This window comes from Argiope bruennichi, chromosome X1 (genome assembly GCF_947563725.1).
Source record: "Argiope bruennichi chromosome X1, qqArgBrue1.1, whole genome shotgun sequence".
Classification (NCBI taxonomy): domain Eukaryota; kingdom Metazoa; phylum Arthropoda; class Arachnida; order Araneae; family Araneidae; genus Argiope; species Argiope bruennichi.
In genome coordinates this window covers 8,948,153-8,964,248 of record NC_079162.1, presented here as the reverse complement: position 1 = coordinate 8,964,248, position 16,096 = coordinate 8,948,153, and the positions used below count along the sequence as shown (strand labels likewise).

At 29.0% G+C, this 16,096-nt stretch overlaps 1 protein-coding gene across 3 annotated transcripts in view; it reads right to left on the bottom strand.

Annotated features, from left to right (window-relative positions):
• LOC129958100 (gamma-aminobutyric acid receptor subunit beta-like) overlaps positions 1-16,096 on the bottom strand; it is a 145,694-nt gene that overhangs the window by 44,634 nt on the left and 84,964 nt on the right. For all 3 annotated transcript variants that reach the window (XM_056070291.1, XM_056070289.1, XM_056070290.1), the window contains one exon: positions 3,915-3,997. In XM_056070291.1, coding sequence (XP_055926266.1) covers positions 3,915-3,997 — 83 coding nt within the window. The remainder of the gene's footprint in view (positions 1-3,914; positions 3,998-16,096) is intronic.

The window sequence follows — 16,096 nt, the reverse complement described above, 5'->3', positions numbered from 1 at the left end:
AGATCTACCAGCGCAGCACTTAGAAATAAGCAAATTCGGGCTTCTCAAATAAACGAGGGACGACAAGCGAGCAATGAAGTCGATCGTTTACGAATTGCAAATTCAGTGTTTCAGAATCTTAAGAGGCAACATTATTGTGCTAAGCGATCAGGCGCATCAGTACAGTAAGAATCGAGGCAACTATTCTTTAGGGGATAGTGGACTCTCTATCAGGCACTTTAGTAAATTATTCAGTTAGGGTTATGAATGTTTTTAAGCATTTGTTTTAAAATATAAATAAGTCAAATCTCTTTTTAAAAAAATTTAAAACGAAAATATATTATTTAAAAGAAATTATATTATATATTATATTATATATATATATATATATATATATATATATATATATATATATATATTTCAGGCAACTTTTAATTTTTTCTTATTACCCAATGTAAATGTATTTCGAACAAAACTACATATGATTTTGTAATTCCAAGTAAATGCTAATGTTTTAGAAATATTTTTATGCACATTTACAGAATTTTCATAGATATTTTATGTTTTTCTGAACTAAAATTCATTTTTAATTAGCTAAAAAAATTAGCTTGAAACATAAAATGCATATCCGATTTTCTTTTAATGTTTGACCGAAATCTTTATTATCAATTTCATTTAATTTTTTTCAAAAATTAAGACATCTGGGACATTTCAAAGATATTTAAATCTAATTAAAATATCATTGAGAAAAGTCATTAAGATATACTTTTTTTCTTCTTAACCCTTCAAACATTTATTTTATTGAACAATACATTTCATAACACTATTTTAGTTGAATATAAACATATATTTTGGGGATGAAACGACAAAAATAAAATTGCATGTTTTCGTACATTTTTGCTTATTGCAAAGTCAACTGTTGCCTTAAGGAAAGTCGAATGGAGAAGATGTGCTCATTCCACACATTCCCAATATTCCCACCGACACGCTTTTTTTATTTCCAACGACTGCAATTCCCAATTCGGCTTGCATTCTCGATGACTATCTACAAGGCGCATCGTCAATCACTTCAAGTGTGAGGATTGAACCTTTAAAAAAATCCATGTTTTTTATATGGCCAGTTGTATGTTGGATGCTCAAAAGTCGGACAGCCAAGAAATGTATTTGTTTTTGCTGAAGACGAAAAAACAAAAAATAATATCAACCCTAAAGCACTTGAATAATAAAACCGAAAAGTAGAAAAAATATTATTTATACTTTTCCTTTATATATCATTCGATTTCAATCAAAGTATTCATTGTCGACAAGGAAATAAATATCATTCTTTCTATCATTCCTAATTAAACAAGATAGCTATTTCAAATTTTAAATGATATTTCCAAAATTATTTCTTCTGCCGTAGCAACGCGCCGTGTATCTTCCCGAAGAATCGGTGTTTTTTTACCTGCAGAAAGGTAAATAATCACAAGGCTCGTATCTATAGATCAGAGAATACGCATATTTCTGTAAAAGTAGTGAAAGACAGACCTAAAAGTGTTTTGTACAGCCTTATACATAACAAGGTTACAGGGCCGTTTTTATTATTTTTTTTCAAGGAAAAAGACATTACTGCAAACGTTTACTTAGATTTATTAGAACTATTCATAGCAAACAATATTATCTGAAAAGATTGAAATTTTTAAACATTAAAATACAATAAAATAATGGATGAAGGACCTGTCCAAGGAATGATAGACGTTTAACTGAAATTATCATATGAGACAAAATACAACCACTAACACATAAATGAAATACAGAATCAACTGAATTTAATGTTCGTATTCCTAATCAATGAACCTGACCGAATAAAAAACTCACTCATAGAAAGAAAGGCGGCTATGCAAAGAGCTTAAAATATTAAAAGGATCAATCAATAAGTGTCAATTTTTAAAAAACATTACAACATCTCGGAATTGACAATACCATCTTTTTTTCAATATAGTCACCTTGCTTTTCAAAGCAGTTGGTCTTTCGTTGTACAAGCTTTCCAATATCCTAAGAAGGATTTCCAGTTGAAAATCAAGCTAGGCATATATCATTTCTTTCCTTTACTAGTTCGAGGCAAATCAACGACATTTTAAAGCATACAAATAGATGATTAACTGGAAAAGAGAGATCGGAACTGTATGTAGGATGCTCTGACGTCTCAAAATGCAGATTCTAATGAATTTGAACAATAGGAGTAACGATATATGGACGTTTTATCGAACGCCTTCTGGCAATCGACATCGGCGCTTGCTTCAAATTTCGTGTTTCGCTACGTAGCTTCAAATCATATGCTTACGCAGTTTGGCTAAGAATGGCTCTTGAATCATAAAATCCACCAATCCTCGTCGTTGAGCAAAGCATATAAATGTATTCATTGTTAACTCCTTTTCTAGGTAATGTTCCAAAATTGTCCCAAAAAAACTGTGAATATATATCCCTTGTCTTGAAAAAACCTGACTTGTGGACTTCCCCCTCCCCCTGAATATTTAGTTTCTTCATTGCTGCAATGGCGTTTGCTCCTTAGTTCAAAGTAATGAAGCATGTTTCATCTCCACCTTATTGTACTAAAACTCTTATATGAATTTCAGCTCCTGACAAATCTTCATATTTTAAAAAAAAATTACAAAACGCTCGTGCGAGCGTATGTGTAAGCGTAGAATGACCCAGCATGTTTACTTCCTAATGGAACAAAATGAGCCAAAGTGAAAACATTGAAACTACAATATTAGGAAAAAAAACAGCAACTTCTAGCAAATAGCGAACGCACAAAGCAGAACAATCAAATTAAGAATCATCAGCATTAAAAAGCGGTACCCTATCGATTTACCCTCGTAGTTTTGTGCCAAAAGATTAAAAATGTATATAATTTTTTTTAAAAAAAGGACCTGCGCTTCATAACAGCTTTTAACTCATTGCCCCAAAGACCGAAGACTGGAAAAATTGCCCAAAAATACATTCATTCATACGGGCAAGTAAATTTTGAAACTTCAAGAATCAAAGAAAAAAATATGAAATCAACTATCTAAAAGTATACTTTTCAATTTTTTCCCCAGAATCATGAGAGTTTTAAAAAATATTTAAGCTATAGTGTTAATATATGCAGAAATACTTCAAAATGCATTTTAAAAACATATCATGAAGTATAAAAAAATGCCTACGAAAATGAAAAATTCAATGAATAATGAAAAAGCAATTCAAAAAGATCTAAATAATATATATTTTTTTTATTTGTATCATAACTTTTCATTATGTCAGTTTTATTTTGAATGTTAAAATCAAGCATGACATTGGCTTCAAGCAAAAAAAAGCTGAACTTCATTAAATCGTGAATTGTGCCAAGCATAAACATTGTGAAGTAAAATAAGCACGATGAAACAAACAATAAAATTTGTAAAAATATGCTCGCAATATTACAAATATTATAGAATTATTACATTAAAAAAAACTAATCGATCTCAAGAACGATAAAATTCCGATTCCGAAAACGCTGAAATCCGCATTTCAGCGGAAATGTGTCATGTCTATAAAATATTTTAATGCTGCAATAAAATCATAGGTTGTAATGTAACATAACATATGTCATACCAAATGTACATAGAAATCTAAGCTTACACATATTTCTTGTATCTTTACTAAAAACGAATCAAGAAAGCTGAAATTTTTTAATGCTTAGGTATCAGTTTTCGAGATTCAAAAAGAAAAAAAGCATGACATTTTATTTATGACAGTTTAATCCCAGCTAAATTTAGCAATAGTTTTTAATATTAAAAATTCTATTTCTGAATTTTAATTTTCTCTAAGTCTTGAAAGGCAGCACAATTTAAAAGAAATACAGATAAGATTTCTCCATCAATTTATTTAAAGTTTATTCAGTTATTTTTGATTTTAAAAATTAAAGATATACTTACAACTTTCGATTTCTAGAGTACAATTCTGAGAATCCAGAGGATAATAATGCAAATCCATCATACATGCAAGAGTAGTAGTAAATCTAATAAGAGTTACATACAGAAAACTATAAGTCAACAAGCAAACTGCATGACTATGAAAGTAATATGATGCAACAGCATTTGTTTTTACAGAATTTGTTTCTAGAAGTTATATCTATAAAATTATATCTAAAAAATATACACCTGTTCCTGCGATTAAGAAAAAGAGAGGAAATCAGAATAACAATGCACATTTCATTGAATATGTAATATACATCTAATGACTTTAAATAAAAAAAAGTAAAGAAATAAGAAAATATAACTAAAGTAAACATTTTATTCTAATGAAATTCACAAACATATAGAAGTGCATCTTAATCATCAGTTCTGATTCTAATTTTTCAAAACTTTTCTAAAAATAGCTATTAATTTAATAAATAAACGATATTCAGAGCAGAATCATGTGACGTAAAAAGTGAACTGATCAAAAAGCTGATGACAAATGACGGTTTATTTATAGCAACTGCGGCATACTTACACATATTTTAAAAACTTGCCTACGCTTTTCCTAATAAATTCGACTTTTAATGGAAAGGAAGAAAAATTAGAAAATCATGGGATGGTGCTGCAAGGAAACCAGCAATGAGAGTAGACAAAAGACCCTTAATGCAAATGATAAAGTGAGAAATCAGAAGACATAAAATGATATCAAACAACCTTAGAAATGTGTGTTATAAGAACTGAAGTCTATGAAATGCAACACTAAAACTTGAACAATATCTTCTCCACTGTCTTCCTGATTTTGTTTTTAGTGCTTTTAACCTTTTAATATTAATCAGAAGGAAAAATTTCCTGTTTAATGCATAGATTAAAATCTAAGCTTCAATTCAATATTTTGAAAGCTTAAAAGAGACAAAATAATATTCCATTAAAGAGTTCTACCATAAAATTAAACAATCCTATACATGAATAATTTGGTGTTCTCTTTTAGGCTGAAGCTATTTGGGTTGACTGGCCATCTGAGAAAAGGGTATCAGAAAGTCATTTTACCAAAATGATCATGTCAATTCTCATATATCATTTTTCTTCTTCTTATATATACCTCTTCATTTAAATCCTAATTAATTTCCTACATTAAATGAGTCCATGTTACTTCCTGATCCAAATAAGACCCGCTTTTAAAAATTCCATTTTCTTTGTTTCCCATGCCACGAGCCAAGGGATAAAAATCCCAAGCAGGAGTTTCAAAGATCCCTTTCCTAAGTCGTCACGTGTCATCGGAATCTCGTAATGAAGCCACTAATGGGTAAAATTTTGACACTTTCGCTCTTGTCTTCTGGTGTGAAGGCAATTTTGTTCCACTGTAAAAATACTGCCTAACGTGGTAAAAAGAATTGTTCATTCAAAAAGTGTCTTCTTTTCGGCCAAATAAGAGCCAAAATTATAATACAGTCGGCAGGATAATACCCGTTTTGATGCATCCTTAAATCAAATTAATAATAAAAATTTCCCATTTCTTCAACGGCTCGCCGAAGGCATGCAGCGCTAGCACATCGCATCAACAACGTCAAGGCAAGCCGAGATGTGCGATGCAACATTTCATGCACGACACATCCAGCAGGCCTAATGGAAATGTCCCGCTGCCCAGATGGTTTGATTCCACCATAGCCTGACTGGTCCGTTCTATGATGTACAGCATTGTCGCTGTGATGCTCCGTGTAGTGTTTCTATGTCAGTGTTTTTTGGAGAAATATCCCTTCCCAAGCAACCCCCATCCTGATGTAAACATAATTAATATGAAATCTTCATTGCAATAAGTATTCATCTTCCTCGTCGTGTTCGAATTTACACTTGTTACTCCCCATAAAGGTGCTTAAAAATTTGTTGTTTTCCTGTGATTGTGGTGATTCAAGTGCTCAAGAATTACCATAATTCGAAAGAAAAAAAAGGAAAAGAAATTTTCATCATACTCAATTTGTGAAATAGTGTTTCTAAACAGATAAATTATTATACCCTCCTTACATCAATTTAAGATTTATATTGTGTTTTGTCGATTATATTATTGAATTGCATATTTAAATTATAATAGTAGCTAATCTTTTTAAAATATTGTATTTGAAATATTGTGTTTCTAAAAATCTTTTAGCAAACCCATATTTTTTTGGTATATAATTTAAAATATGTTCTAAGTGAAAGTAATATAAATGTTTTTAAGAGCAGGGAAAGTAACTGACTCAGCTAAAACAGATTTGCCTAACCCGCAAAATCTAAGTTCAGAAGATAATAAAATTGATAATCCTAGTGATAAAGAATAAAATGACCTTACCACTGAATAAATAGTACTTGAACCCTCCAGAATTCCTTTTGATCCCGAAAATGGAATTGTGATTGGAATACTTTTATAAATTTTGCAAAGATAGTAACAAAAGTGACTTATGAAAAATTAAAAAATTTCTAAAAGGGTCAGCACTAATTCATTAAATAAACTGTTTTTAAATGTTAATAATTTTGATGATATGTGCTGTGGGCTAACTGAGGAATTTATTCAACTAAATATCGAAAATTTTGCTGACTTTTTCCCAACATAAATTTGACTCAAATTTTTTTTTTTAATTTGGTTGATCATTTTCACAAAAAATTAAATTGTGGCAGACAATTAGGCTTTAATCCACAACTCATTCTGGAAGATCCCACTAGTGGGCTGGGAACTCAATAAAGCAATTAGTAAGCATACCCCCCTTCTAACCCTTCAAAATGGCTTACAATAGTAGCTTAACTTTTAAAAATGCAAGGAACTTCTGAATCAAGCCCGCTCAGAAGTAATGAAACCCTTATCAGAGCAAAACAACTAGCATTCTTTTTACCGAAGCACAATTTTGATTGTCGATCCCAAACTTCTTTTACCTTCAGCTCAAATTTATTTTAGGCAAAACTACCAAAATTTGTCTACGCCACGTCTAAACAATTTTAATAACCAAATTTATAACCTCCATTCCCAACAAAGATTACCACCTTTTCCCTGTAGAGTCTGTACGCGAAAAGGTATTCCAAATGCCTATCAATGTGCACAAGTACATCCTTTTCAACAACCGCAGTTTATGACCAATCTCCCCCATAATATCTAAGTCAGCTTCCCCATGCAAAGAAATCCTTCTTAGCTCTTTCCCAAATAAGACAGAATTATTCTACTGAGGCGCCTGGTTCAGAACAGGAATAATTGTCCAAACACATCTCAACTTCACCAAGTCTAGTTAACTTAGTCAAAATATCTAATCTTTATACTGTAGTTCATAATGTAAATATTTTTACCGACACAGGATCTTCTCTCCCTATTATCTCTGCAAATATTGTGAAAAAAGAGAAAATATACCAAGGGAATTTACCAAAAGAAAATGTAAACCCAATTCAAATTAAACAAGATCATAGAATGTTCCAATTAACCCAAATTAGTGACATTTATTTAAAAATTGGTCAAATAAGTAAAAAAAAATATATTATTGAAAATCCTTAATCATATTTAATACTAAGGCTTAAAGATTGCAGTTTATATAAATTAGTTACAGATTGGGATAAAATAAAATATTGCAAAACGAAAAAAATTATTACGAACGTACATACCAATAATAATCCAATGTCTTTGCATCGTGTTGAAAATAATAAAAACATTGGTGATAATAAGGATAAGGTAATGTAAACCTCAGAGGAAACTTTTCCAGTTCTGATTATAAACAAACTATATGATTCTGTGAGATTTCTTGTCTCATGTGTTCTCAAAAATATAAATATGATGTTGGCAGAATAAGAATAGAATCTCCTAGAATAATTTTAACATCTGAGTTACGAGTTTCACAAAGGGCTTATAGAACATCTGCTATCGATGGAACTGAGATAAATAAGCAAATTAAAACTTTTTTGGCTGTAAGTTTAATAAAAACCTACAAGTAATTATTCCTCCCCGGTAGCTTTAGCATATTAAAGAAACGAAAAAGAGTTCTTTTCTAGAAAAGAGACTTTATTAGACAAATTAAGTACGGCTCAAGATTTTTCAACTTTGGACCTCGCATCCGGATATTGGCATATACCCTTGCATGAACAACATAATTTTTTTATAACTTCTGAAGGTTTATTCGAATTTCAAGTACTACCTTTTGGCTTTAAAAATGCACCTGCAATATTTAATAGAACTATTCATAAAATTTTAAATGAACATAAATTTCGTAATTCACTATTTTGAAGACATAGTACCTTTCTTTGATTCATTAGAGGAACACTATGGTCGATTAAAACAGATATTCTAAATGTGTGAAAAAGAAAACATTAAGTTAAAAGATTTTTTAAATGTGTATCTGTTCAAAACAAAATTAATTCCTTGGGGTATGAAATCAAAGAAGAATACATTTCTCCTAATAACCATAATATTGAAAATATAAAAAAATTATAACCTCCAAAAAATGTAAAACAACTTCATTTCTTGGTTCTATAAATGTTTATAATAAGTTAATTCATTTTTGTGCTAAAATTAGAGAATCCTTAAATAATCTGCTTAAAAATGATATCCCATGACAAAGGAGAATACCAAAATAAATTAATAACTAAACCAGTGTTACAGTTATATAATCTTAATTTATCTATTCATTTTTTTTCTGTGATGCATCTCAAGTAGCCATTGGAGAAGTTCTAAAACAGCCCGACTATTCTAGTAAATTACAGAAATGGTAATTAATCCCATCTAAATTCAAACATTTTCTCAGAAATTACAGTGCCAAGCATCTGTAAACCTCAAAATATCATCCACAAACTAATGGAAAACATGAAAGAATTAGCCAGCCAATAGTAACTAAATTAAAAAGTAAGGTCAATTCTACTTAATCAATGAATATAATTTAACACTCCCATTCTGTTACAAAATTTCCTTCAGTATATTTGTTATTTGGCACTTTACCTTATACTCCTCCCTTAACACAAAATCAATCCTATTCTCCAGTAGAAAAAGCTGGGAAATTAGAAAAAGAAAATATCATAAAATATCATGATAGAAATAAAATATGATTCATAGATTCTCCATTCAAACCTGGTGACATTGTAATGTATGAGGAATTTAATTATCCAAATCGTAGAAAATTATTCTGTTTTTTTAAGGTCCATATGAAATAGTAACTGAACTTTCAGATGAAAATTATGAAATAATTAAACCAAATGCATTAACAAACAAAGCTGTTGATATTGTCCATGTGACAAAAATAAGAATTTATTACCCACCAGAAAAATTAAAATTAAATCATGAATAATAATTTAAATAAAAAAAATTCTTTTATTTTCCATTTTTTGCACATAAAACCCCACTTAGGTTGGTCCGTTGTCGCCACTCATGATTTAATTTTTTCCTATTCTTCATGATGATGATGATGATGTTCTTGTGATAGGCACCATTACAAAAAGTATTAAAACATAGCAAACTTATTGAGGCGTGAATATAGGGTCAAACTTCCAATTAATGATTATCTCTTTCTATTTTTATCCCGGCCATTCTACCTGGAAACGAATATTCCTGAAAGGGAAAAGAAAGAGAACAAGAATTACATTCTCCTATTTGATGTCCTAATTTTCAGGCCATTGTATAACACTCACTAAAAATGCTAGTTAGCTACCTAGTGAGACATGTGTTTTTCTCTTCAAACTTGCACAAACGCTCCACATTTTTATGCCCTTTATTTCAGTATTGGTGCTTAGAAAAAGAGTATTTCGAATATCATGTTTATTATTTTAATATCCAAGTGTTTTATATAAAATCATAATTACGTTTGTATTTTATTATTCTATGAGTTCAATTTACTAATCCATTATTTTATTCCTAAATTAATTAGTTATGATAAGCCCATTTTTTTTAATATTTAAAGGACACTGTATTCAAGCATACCTTAGAGACAATCCTCACCAAGTACAGAATATCGGCTGAGTCTCGGCAGAAAATATCACTTTTCAATTACACATGTAATTATTATCTTTGTTAGTATTGTTGATTACTTAAGTTTACATAATATGTTCACAAATATAACTCTTTATTATATTTTTATATCTCTAATTTCCGCATTGAATTGGATTTTTGTATTAATGTAAAGAGAAAGGAAATTTAGATATCACTTTTAATACACCTTTAAATTTTAATATCTTACTTGGGCACCACTGTAAGGTAGGATTGTACGTCGAAGGGCCCCGACGCACGATTGCGATTAGAAAAAGATTAAAAAATTATACATCTATGTAAGGAAACATCTATATGGAAGAAAAACTATTTAAATGCTTTTTCAATTGAATGTAGCATTATTTGTTCCATTTTGTTTGTCGTATTTTAATTTATTATTGAAATAGTTTGTAAATTGAAATAACTTGAAATGGGATTACAAATTCTATAATAGCCCTTAAAAAGTTGGATACCATTAGGCTTAATGTGAATTGGAAGATTTTTCAGTGTTTTATAATAGGTAAGAAATGTTTTACATGTAAAACATGTTTAAAATGTTTGCAAGTTATTTTTTTTAAAAAAAATTCGCCATTTATTTTAGATTAATTCTTTAAAAATGTGAACTTTCGGACAAAAATGTTTTTTCTGGAAGCGAACTGTATCACTCAAGTAACTTTGAGTATCAGAAACGGAAGAAAGAGAGGAAATAGGCAGCACCCTCACCCTTCATTTCAATTAAGGAACTACATTACTTGATCTTAAAATGCGTTTACACGAGGCCAACTACTACGGCGCAATAGAAAGCCACGCCTACTTGAGGAAGATCATGTGACCTCAATGGGACAATGGCAAATAGTTATCTCATCGGGGAGACTATTTGCCATTGTAACAAGTAAGTTGTCCCAACTGTTCACATTAGGGCAATACCGGGACAACAACAGAAAACTATTGCACGCAATAGATGGTCACGTGTGAAAGTACCTTTAGAGTGAGGGACATTGTCAGTTCATTTATCTTTAAGTACGTTAACATGTAGCGGTTGCTTTAGATACGGATGACGACAGAACGCGCGTTGGTCATAATCACACGAGTCTAAGCGGTGCTGGCAGGTAGCGTTGCATGCTCAGCTGGTTTCGTTCTTCCCAACTACATACTCTGAAGAAATGGTCATCAAAGCAAAAATATCAGTGAATCGGTAGAATAGAGAGCACTATTTGATATTAAAAATGACTCAAGAGCTCATTAAACCCGTAAAGTTCTGAAAAAGAGACAAATTTGCAAAATGTTTTCATTTATAACCTATTAGAGAACAAAATGAAAAAAAAAGTTTTTAATGTATATAATAAAATTTATTTATCTCGAAAATATATTTGATAACAAAGGTCATAAAATCTATTGTTGCATGTTTAGTGTTTTCTGTCAGGTATCCTCATTTAAAGATTACTATACCAGCAAGTTAAATAACAGGGAAAGTGTTATTTAAGTATTTGTCAAGAATTTAAACCTTTAAGCTGTTGCTTAAACTGCATGCATTAATATGACAATTGTAGATGACATAAATATTCAAAATACTATTTTTTCACTCAATTTCATTTACAGAACGCCAAATTCGCATTATAAATATTGGTTTCCTACTTCAAAAAAAATTGTTATATATTTATTATAAGCTAAATGCTTACATATAATCTGCAAATACACTAAATATTGAATAATGACTGAATAAATTATATATCTATATAATAGATTTTCATATTTATTCAATTTTTGTACGCAAGTATTTCAAGTGGTATTAAGATTATTTTTTTTAACATTCCAAGCGAAAATTATTTGAAATTTAAATAATTTTAGGTAAATAATGTTTCAGTATCAACAAAATACTAATAAGGAGTTAAATACATTTAGCACACAAATTCATAGAATTCTATTAATGTCTAATTACAATAATAATTAAATATGCATAAGTTTCTACATTAAATGTTTTAACAACTTTAACCTATGCTTTTATTTGCAATTAGTGTTAAGATAATTGACATTTTATAATTGTTAATATATAAATCAAATAAATATTATGTAAATCAAATGAAAAGTGTTTACATGTTACTTTGTTAAAAATTCTAATTCATTTAATGTAAATCCTTATCAGCAATTCACTATATATTGCCTAACAATGATTAAAATTGTTATTCAGTACTCATACAGGCAGCTCCAGATTCTATCAATTTCTATAAAATATTGCATATTTACTATTTCAACTTTGCATTGCAAGCCATTTTAATAATCAAAAATAAAGAACATGTTAGTATTGTTTAAAATATTATTGTTTACTGTTGGAATTGTTCAATGTACATATGAAAAAAGGAAAGCAGAGTGGGGGGGGGACTCATTCCAGTATTTTCTTAATATGATTGGGTGAAAATGATTATGAGTATCTATTGCTAAATGATATGCAATTTGAAGCATTTGATTTTATCTAGACAGTGAATAAATTCACTAATTTGTATATTGTTCTGGGTATATTCAAAATCTAGTGAAATCTAGTAAACTGATAATAAAAATTTCTGTCAATTTTTGAATCACTTAACATTTTTTACAACTTTCTTAATTAATTACAGTCCACAGACTCTAATATTTTTAATATATGTTCATTAATTCAAAAGGTTTTTCTTCTCAGTTGAATTGATTTTGATATATTATTGTAACCATTTCAGTTTTATTACATTTCATCTATGATTTTCATCATTGAAATTTTGTTGACTAAAAGTTGATAAGGAGTAATAATTTTGCCCTGAAAAGAATAATAATAATACAACACCTAATCCACCTTTCAGATTATTATCTACTGTTGTCTCAATATGTTCTTTAAGTCTTTATTTTCTATTTCTATATTATAAATATTTACATTACTACACCTATTCATAATTTTTTTTGTCTATGGAGTCTCATAGTTGAAGATATATGTAATCATAATTATTTTATATCACTGGTTTAAAATTATTAATGATGTTGATAAGTTTAGTATTATTTAATATCGTTGAAATTTACAGCAAATTCTCAATTTCAAGTTAAACTGTCAATAAATTTGCATTTTACACAAAATGTCTCTTTTTTTAAGTGATAACTTAGGAAGCTTCAGCTAAGAATATAATCATAGAATATATCTATGCATATGATTCTTTATTTGATTTAATGGGAAATAGTGCTCAGTTTATTCAAGTTGTTGATTGAACTTTTATTAAAAAATTTTCTTAAAACTGTTACTCCAAAGTTATCAATGAATCTTCATTCCATTAATAACTCGCTTCCTCCTCAAACATCTGTAATTACAATAAATCCCAAAAGTAAAGAAATTTCTTATGTCAATATTATGCACCTTTCATTACATAAAAATAATTCCTTTAATCTTGAATCAGCATGCATAAACATCAGTAAATATCATAAATTGTTAATAATTGATTAAACTTTAAAAACTTTGACAGTAAAATAAAATCTCTCACAAATCCTGAAAATAAATATATACTGTGAATTTCATTAGAAAAATCTACCTAAGTTATGATATAAAAGGTAAAATTTCCCTTTGTTAACAACCTAATGTGAAACAGAGAGTGAGTAAAATCATAGCTAATTACAAAGTTATTCTCCAAACAATGCTCAAACGATATGAAATATTAATAACTTTCAATCAATTATATTAAAATAACCTAACTGTGAGTTGTTATTATGATAATTCATATATATATATAACACAAATAAAAGAATATAGTAAGATACCATATTTTATTACAGTGATTTAAGTAGCATTTCCTGCAAAAATGTACTATTTCACCCCAAAATAAACAAAGCATAGAAGAAACAAATTCTACATTATTGTTAAAACTATACGTACAAAATTATTTTTAAAAAATGCTTAAAGAAAGGGAAAAATCAATGACATTTTACCTGAATTTTAAAATGGAATGTAAAAATTAACCTTGTTAATTGCAAATTATCGCCCAAACATGATCCAATGGGGTCAATTCAAGTGACGTAAAAGTCACATGTCATGTACTTCTTGCGCATGGCATTTAAGTTTCATCCGCACCGCTTTCGTCGAGCAGTCTGCCATTAACGTTCTCCTCCAAGTATGAAGCGGATTTTTTGTTTACGTTTGAAGTTATAATGTTTGAGTCATTTTCTTTGCTCTTATTATGTGCTAACAGAGAAAATACTGGTGTGCTGATGGATGCATGCTTTAATGCGAAACACAAGAGTGACTGTCATGATAAAATGTTTTCTTATTTTCTTTTCAACAATCCTGACTTGGGTTGATAGCTTTGGTACAAATTTTTTCAAGCCTTCGAAGTCGGTGATATGCTCCGATCATTTTGAAAAATTTATTCAGTGTGTGTCTATTTATTAAATATAGCTGTTCCAGTAATTTGTTAGAAAAACTCTTCGAAGAAAAAGAAATCGGTAAGCGCTTTGCCATCAAAAACATGAGTGCATTTCTAATTTACTTTATTCACATTTAATGAAATTTCTGATAATTTTGAATATGTTTAGAAGGTTTTAAAATGTTTCCATGAATATTACATTGCATTTTTCTACAAAATTTTATCTAAATTTAATTAATGTAAGGAAACAAATTCCTGTTGCAAAAATAACAACTGCTATAATGCTAAACTTAGCTGGAAGTGAATAAATTTCTTAAAGATTTATTTAGTAAGTGAATCCTTTACTAACTACTGAAAATACAATTTTCTTATTGACTGTTATAATATATATATATATAATTGATGTATTTTATTAAAAGTGCTCTTAATTTGATAAATTGAATGCTACATATATATATATTTAAGTTTTGAAAACACATGTCATTTAGTTAAGTATATAAATGCAAGAGAATTGATTACTAAGCAAAATTATATGAATTCTGATTTCAGTGGAATGTACTCTGCTTCTTCCCAGACTATTACTTTTTCTGAAATAATCGACAGGATCAGCAATTTGCAAAATGAGCTACAAGAACTTCAGGATTCTGTAAGAAAGAAAGAGATTCATTCCAGAAAATATTGGACTCTTTTTTTTTTTTTTTTTTTTTTTTTTTTCTATTTCTTTAACATATTAATCTTGAATTATAAAATTCTGTAAAAGCATAAAAGGGCTTCTTTCAACTACTCTTTATATCCTATTTTAATTCTCTCTCTCTCTCTCTCTCTCTCTCTCTCTCTCTATATATATATATATATATATATATATATATATATATATATATATAACCAATCTAAAGTAAGAAAAAGTTTGAAAACGAAACTAAAATGAAAACGAAACAAAACAGTTTCGCAATCGCAACTAAAATTTATTACCTATTTAAACTAAAACCAAAAAGGAACTTCATAGTATTTAGAGAGCGCAATTGCAGCTACTTCTAAAACACAGATGAATTGATACAAAAGTATTAGAATCAAGTTAATAGGAAAAACAAAAATCAAATAAAAATTAAACCAAAAAAATTATTAAAAAAAGAATCCGGCCTGAAGACTTTTTTAAGGGTCACCCTCAGGCAGGGATTCAAATAAAGGGATTTTTTCTGTGAGGACATACAGACTTTGTCTAATAATGATTCCTCGTGACCCGAAAATCCCCTGAAATTATGCTCAAGAGATATACCATTTTAACAGAAAGGAAATACAAAATAACAAATTAGAAAAAAAGAACCACAACAACGTAAAAATACAATAAAAACAATAACAAAAAAACAAAAACAGCATTAAAATTAAAAACGAAAAAGCCAGTAAAAATCCAACAGTCAAGGAAGCTTTAAACAATCGATTGTGATTTCCTGTTTTTAAAAAAGTTAACGGTAAATTATGTAAACAGAGGTAGGCACCCAGCGCCATCTATTGAGTGATCCAATATGCAAGTAAAGTTCTATTTTTATTTAAGCCAAAGGATTAATCCCAAACCATACCTTGTTTAATTAAAAAATTGACATTACAGTAATTTCTAATAAAATCATTTTTAATTAAATTTTTAAGGAGGATATTTGATGCTTCAATATAAGAATTTTTATTATTGCAAACCCTTTTGATCCTATTAACTTGTGAGAAAATTAGATTTTTGAAAATTTTAGAGTTTAGATTGGAATGGTAGTTACATAGTTTTGTTATTTTAAAGTTGAAATCATCCCTTTTATCGTATATACCAACTATTGTTTTATCAT